Source organism: Phodopus roborovskii, unplaced genomic scaffold (assembly GCF_943737965.1).
Source record: "Phodopus roborovskii unplaced genomic scaffold, PHOROB, whole genome shotgun sequence".
Taxonomy (NCBI): domain Eukaryota; kingdom Metazoa; phylum Chordata; class Mammalia; order Rodentia; family Cricetidae; genus Phodopus; species Phodopus roborovskii.
The window spans coordinates 20,353,935-20,361,061 of record NW_026126447.1 but is presented as its reverse complement, the minus strand read 5'-3'; the positions used below and the strand labels follow the sequence as shown (position 1 = coordinate 20,361,061).

General features: G+C 44.4%; 1 protein-coding gene across 1 annotated transcript; it reads right to left on the bottom strand.

Annotated features, from left to right (window-relative positions):
- Nucleotides 1-4,612: 4,612 nt before the first annotated feature.
- On the bottom strand, nt 4,613-6,187 carry Rraga (Ras related GTP binding A). Its single transcript, XM_051188142.1, has one exon. The coding sequence runs from the start codon at nt 5,966-5,968 to the stop codon at nt 5,027-5,029; it is 942 nt and encodes a 313-aa protein (XP_051044099.1). The 5' UTR covers nt 5,969-6,187; the 3' UTR covers nt 4,613-5,026.
- Between the last annotated feature and the right edge of the window lie 940 nt (nt 6,188-7,127).

The window sequence follows — 7,127 nt, the reverse complement described above, 5'->3', positions numbered from 1 at the left end:
GCTTGTCTATGAGAGGGCCTAGAACCCTCATCTCAGGTATGCTTCCCTGGGAATTTACAAGTTACGAAGGAGATCCCCCAAATGGTGGGGCTTCCTCCCAGATCCTGGATTAGCCACAAAACACACCCAAACATCTGTGTTTACAGAGAGATATTAAGTGGGGAAGAAAAGTCAAAGTGGCTGCTTTCTGACTCAGAAAAACAGCAGCAAATGAATGACCTTGCAGGTGTAATTTTTAAGAGGAGGAAAAGGGGAGGTCTGTTAGAATGGGCTAGGATATGGTGCTAAAGGAGGTAGGGTAAAAGGGGGAAGGAGGCTTTATTCCAGAGGGACAAAGGATTGCCTCTTGACGTGGCATACAAGCAGATGGTGGTTTAAAAAGTTATAGGGAGGGGGGACCCTGTGTTAGGATTAGTGTTTAATTTTAATTGGGCATGTTAATTTGGTGAACTAAAGGGGGCTTCTCATTGCTAGATTTAATACTTTGATAGCTGGACCTTGGTAGGCAGCCTCAGGAGGAGGAAGTAGCGAAATTAGGAAAGACCTTGCTGGCTAGCTTTAGGAATATAATTAACTTTTTTAGCAAAGGCAGAGGGAATGGGAGAGAAGGGCGAGGCCTGCCAGAGCCACATGATGAGTGGGCTAGTCTCTTCAAGCTCATCAGCTGCTGCTAAGAGGTTGTGATTCATATTAGCCCCCAGGTACCTTTAAGAAGTGATATGCTATGGAATGGATATTGCTCTAGGAGCCCTTCATTACAAGAGTCACTGAAATTTACCTATGGTCTGCTGAGTGTTCCTAACATATTTTATTGTTTCAGTACCTTAAACAAAATCTCAAAATGTAATTTCTCCAAAATAACTTAATGTTTTTTGGCCCCTTCCCATTCCTTATTTCCTGAAGTTCCCTTTGACGACAAAGAATTACTTTGATCATGTCCTTGCTTAGAAGCCCATTGATGGTTCATTGTAATTTTAGAATAGGGTTTTAATTTAAAGACGGCTCTCCTACTTAGAATCCTCTTTCTTCCTTCCCCTGGGATCTTTTAGAGTACTTACCTAGCTCATCACAGCTCTTTAATTATTTTGACTTGAACATTTTTTTAATAACCTTTAATCATACCAGTTAGAGTTATTTTTTAAATTTTGTTTTCAAGTGTGTGGATATTTGCCAGGATGTCTTATCACTTCAGTGCCTAGTCTCCACGGAGGCCTGCAGAGGGAGCCAGATTCCCTGGGACTTGAGTTACAAGTTAGTGTTGTTAGCTTCCATGTAGGTGCTGGGACTTGAACCTGGATGCTCAGAATGAACAGCCAATACTCTTAAACCATGGAGGCATCTCTATCCAGTTATATTTCCTTTTTAAGCTCAGACCAGCACTTAAATCCTTTAATAAACTCCTTTAAGCTGGGCATGGTGGTGCATACCTTTAATACCAGCACTTGGGTGGTACAGACAGTTGGATCTCTGAGTTCAAGGCCAGCCTGGTCTACAGAGTGAGTTTCAGGACAGCCAGTGCTACACAGAGAAACCCTGTTTCCATAAACCAAAAGTAAACTAAACCAAACCAAACCAAACCAAACCACCTCTAATCCCAGTACTCATCTGGCAGAGGCAGTTGCATGTCTGAGTCAGGTCTACACAGTGAGTTCCAGAATAGCCAGGGCTGCACAGTGAGACCCGTCTGGAGAACAAAGCTCAGAACAAACCACATTTTCCACCTTGAAGTCTCAATCTGTTCTCCGTAGATCATGGCCTTTAATGTCCTTTCTGATGTACAGTGTTTATGCTTTGCTGTTTGTGTGAGAGAGGAAGAGAGGATTTTGCTATTTTGTTCAGGATGTCCTCAGCTCACAGCAAGCGTTGTGCTTCAGCCTCCCAAGTGCTGGAACTACAGATGTTTGCCTAACTTTCACTTAGTGTCTTCATTAGGTACCTTCCCCCAAATTGTATGTGATCTCTGATCACAGCAGCTGTATACAAACTTAGATACCTATCTTACCTATGTAGATGTCTTTGGGGTATGCATGTGCATACAAACACACTTATGCCAAGGGCGACACTTCATTGGTGCACATACTTAAATATTGGGATTTTGGGTGCCTACATGACAGAATAAAAGAAGGGGTAAATAAGTAGTTTTTTCCTTTGGTTATATAAAGTGTGCCTTGTTTTCTTCACAAAGATTAAAAAGCTGTGCAAACAGACTTCTATATGAAGTAAAACTTGAGGTGGAAGTATGTCCCCATTATTACTGTGGGGGTAGGCTCAAACCTGAGTGCTAAGGATGCACTCAGTCCCTGAAAATTAAATGTTTAAAGAGGATAAGCAGGCAGTGTTGCTGAGCATGAAAAATGTTACCAAGTGGGGTTAAAGAAGAGTTTGAGAAGTTAAAGAACATTTGGAGGACAGGGATTAAGCTGAACTAAATATACTAAACAGGCATTTTGAAACCTTTACTTTTCTTAGCTATAAGGTATGACATCAGTTTTATCTAAAGTATAAACAGGAATTCCTGAGACCTATATTATTTTTTCCCTAGTGCACTTAAACAAAATGTGGTCAAGACCTTTTGTTTAATGTGTGAAGACTGTGAAAATTCAGATGCCCAGCTGCTCTGAAAATCACTTTTTTCTTTATGTGCTGAGAGCTGACCCGTCTATACCCTTAAGTGGAAAATGTCTATTCATACTAGGGACTGTTTATAAGTGTGTTCTACATCCTACTGTCTAGAATAAATATTCAGTGTTTTACCACCCATCTGGAATTCTCTGTATTTCAAAAAGAATTATGCCTTCAACAAATAACTGAATTAACCACATATAAAAGTACAACTTAACTAAAATAATTTTAAGGGCTCAGTGATACAAGTAAGAGTATTTTGTTACTGGCATTTTAGTCCCTAGAATTCAGATTTACTACAACAGGTTATATTCTATTTTATTTGACACAAGGTCTTGCTATGTAGCCCTGGCTGACCTGGAACTCCCTGTGTAGACTAGGGTGGTCTAAGTGATTGGTCTTTCTACCTGCTTCTAAGAGCTGGGATTACAAGGTTGTGACACCATGCCCAGTTTACACCATAGACTTATTAGCTTCTTGCTTTTTTCATGGGTAGGGAACCTGTCATCACACCTTCTGACAGTGTTCAGTAAATAATGTAAAAAGGTGTAGAAATTTTAAAGCATTATCACTTTACATGCAATGCCTCACTTGATCAGAAGTCTCTGTTCTAAAAAACTACTCAACACAGCCATTAAGCTAGTACTAGAACTGGAATGGGGAAGTTTGTATCTGTATTTTTACCATACCGTATGGCCGGTGCACACGAGGAACCTCAGAACCCTTCCCCACAAAGTAAGGAACCTATATATCTGATCAGTATCATGCAATTCCCAGATAAATACAAATGGCAAAATACTGGTTCTGGAGCCTTGCTTTCTTTAGTTTGTAAATTTGAAATTACACAAAGGGATAATCTATACCTAAAATGATAGGAGTGTTAAGTGGTTTTTTTTTTTTTTTTTAATTTGAGGCAAGACCTTACCCAGGCTATGTTTAAATTTATGGTGATCAATAATCTTGACTTAGCCTCTTGAATACTGGGATTACAGGGAATGAGCCACTGCCTAGCAAAAGCTGTTTTAATTTTTAAGAAAAACTTTTCTGTCAATGGTGGTAGGTGGTATAATGGGAAGGACAAAAGGTTCCACCTTAGTAAGGTCATACCAGTTTCTTCATGTATTAATGATGAAGTAACCATCTCTCAGGTTGTGAGGGTAAATTAAAATACATGTGTGTCAAGTACTTAATACCTGGCATGTAAAGGGTTTGAACCTAGCCAGATGTTACATGCAGTAATTAGAGGACTGGCTCAGAGCTAACCAGGTGCACTATTCTGGATGCTGTGTTAAACTTCTTGGCAGTTCTGTCATGGTATTGTTGGGCCCACAAGCAAGGGAGCAGCTGCTGCAAAGTGAAATCAAATGTCTTGCCCAACTTCAAAGTAAAGGACCAGAGTTGGAATTTGAACCCAGGGCTTCACCTGTGCTAGACAAGTACTCTGCTATTGAGCTATTACATCCTTAGCCTAAGAACTTCTTGGGTCAGGAGTCTCATGTTCTCTCTGGCTAGTCTCAAACTTTATGATGACCTTGAACTCCCAATCCTGCCTTCCACCAGGGATTCCAGGCATGCATCACTATCCCCATTTTTACGTGCTGCTGCTGTCTATACTCGGGCTCTTGTGCTTTGCTAGGCTACCAGCGGAGCTACATCATATAAATATCCAGCCCTTGAATTCAGTGTTTAATTAAAAATTTTTACATGTGTGGCTGTCTCATGCCTGGTGCTTGCAGAGGCCAGAGGACAGTGTTTGATGGCAGTGAACTGCCTTGTGGGTGCTCGGAATCATGGGAATTTAACCAGGTATTCTGAAGAACCAGACAGTGCTCTTATCCACTGAGTCACCGCTTCAGTCCCGAGTCTGAACCACTGCTACAGCTGCTCTGAAGCACAGCCAGAGGGATGGAGGCCCAACTAGCAAACAACAAGCACTGGATAAACAGAATCTTTACTATTAAGCACCTTCAAATTATTTCAAACAACGTACTTTAAATTGCTAATAATAAATGTTTATTCATGATTGGAACCGAGGACTTAGAAATACATTTTAATATCTTGCTGATAAAATAGTAACATTCCACCTTTGTGATCTGATAATACAGAAGGTAACTGCTTTAATATTCTTATCTATTATAACCAGGTAACCAGAACACACACACAAACCACCTACTTTAGTGTTACACCACACCAACTTTGCATAAAGGCCATCCTGAAGCTCTACTGGGTAGCTGAGTACATAGCGTCCAGTGCTAACACTAGGGAAGAGATGGGATAGTATAAGCACACATTTCAAAGCTCACTTTTAAGCACACGACATTATGAATATCAAAAACAAGGGATGCAAAGGGGAGAAAGAGAAAAAAAAAAGGTAACTCGGCATTTTACTAAAGAGCATTTGGCATTAGCGCATGAGGAGGCTGTGCTTGGGGCCATCTACTCTCTCTAGCTTCTCAAAGTGTTTCCTGGCATTACGGATGTTGATCAGAGTAGCTGCAGAAGGGATGGATGGATCTGACATGACCACCATCACATACGTGTTTGATGTGAAGATGTCGATGAAGGCGGCGAAGTTAGAATTCCTCACTTCCATGCTCTGGAAAGAAGCGGCCAATTTACTGCAGCTTAGCTTGAACTGCTTGATGATGTTGCTGATCTTCTCAAAGCGGTGCACATCACGCTGCTCTTTGCACTGGTAGTGGGAAATCACCAAGAACGTCGCTCTCTCGAACAGCAGAACTTCGTCAGCCTCAATAATCTGGGCAAAATTCCTTAGGTTCATCTCCAGCTGTTGAACGTTGGGGATCAGCTGGTAGACGATGCTGGACCAGGCTTTGTAGAGCGTCTCATCCCAGATGGACGTTCGAAAGCAGGCGCACTCCAGCGGGCGAGACAAACGCCTCAGGTCTTCCTCCCGCTCTTTAAAAATCAGGTCACGTTGATCTTCCTGAACCAGATCCATTTTGTGCACTAGGCAGAAGATTTTGGCATCAGGTGAGTTCTGGAGGATGGCTTCCAGACACGACTGGTAGTAATGCATGTCTTTTTCCAGTTCGCGGCTCTCTACGTCAAACACGTAGATGAGAACCTCCACATTACGGAAGATGTTGTCCCGCTGGCTGGTGAAGTAATTTTCCATAAAGGTGTCCTGGCCGCCACAGTCCCACAGGTTCAGCACCAGGTTCCCCAGGAATCGAACGTGGGAGTGCTCCACGTCGATGGTGGCACCCAGGCGCCTGGTGTCGCGTGCGATATAATTCGCAAAGATGATCGACCTCATGCTGGTCTTCCCCGACCCGCTCTTTCCCATCAGCAGCACCTTTTTCTTCATGGCTGTATTTGGCATCACCTGCCGGCGTCGCCACAGACTGGGCCTGGGGCGCGGCCTAACGGCGGATCGACCGAGCACCGGGTTGGCGGCTCCGGGGGCTGGGCGACGGGCACCGCCGTGCAGCGAGAGGCCGAGCGCGCGAGCCCGGGGCAGGCAGGGAAGGCCGCGGCGAGGCGAGGCGAGGCCTCAGAGAACTGCGCCGGAGGCAACGTCTACAACCGCTCCGAGCAAGCGACAGCCGAGCAGTGATGCGATCGGCTCCGGCCGGGCCGCCACCCACTTCCCGCCGGTATCTCGCGAGAAGTCCGGGTTCATGCCGCCACCCACTTCCGGTTGTGACATCGCGAGAACGGCTCAGCCTTGGCAGTCCGCGGACTCCTGCGACACTGCTTTCTAAATGCAACCTGGTAGCAGTCGGGCACAGCAAGTCGAAATGAAAGTGAAAGGGCCACACCGGCGCTCTGCTGTTTGGGTTGGACTCGGGGTTTGCAGAAAGGCTCGAGAGCTGCCCGGGAGGGAGGAGAATGCCGCCCTCGCGTGGTCAAAGGCTCCACACCACCACTGCCAGTGACCTCACCGAGAGGTGTGCTTTTAGGCTTAGGCAGGCAGGTGGAGGCAAGGCCTAATTTGTCAGTCCACTTAGGGATGACAAGCAAAAACCGACAAGAAGAGGTTTCAGGAAGCTAAGAAATTGCCCAGGGCTGTGCAGTATCATTATCAGAAGCCATCCCGGCTTCTCCTGAGTCCCCCTTTTCCTTCCAGACGAGTTCATAGCCTTTTCATAGCCTACTTTCTCATAGTCTCACACTTGAGAATTTGTGATTAGAATCCAGCACTAATCTATGTCACTGAACATAACAATATTTAGATGACTTTAGCAAGATAACCGTAGTAGGTTCCTCAAGTTTACAGTACCAGGCACGAAATCTTTCCTATGGAACAGGTGTCATCTCCAATCCAAAAGCAGTTTATTAGGCCCCCCCCCCCATAACCATTGTGTTGTTACTGTATATCTTGGCGGGCAAGTTGGTATTGTAGCATGCAGGGTTCATCACTAGGTAATAACACTGATGACTTCTCTTCCCCTGCAGCTCACTCAGTATCCTCTGGCACCATGCAAACTAGCCAGCAGGGAGCAGCTTTTAGGTCAGTTCCTGCAACCAAAATATATTCT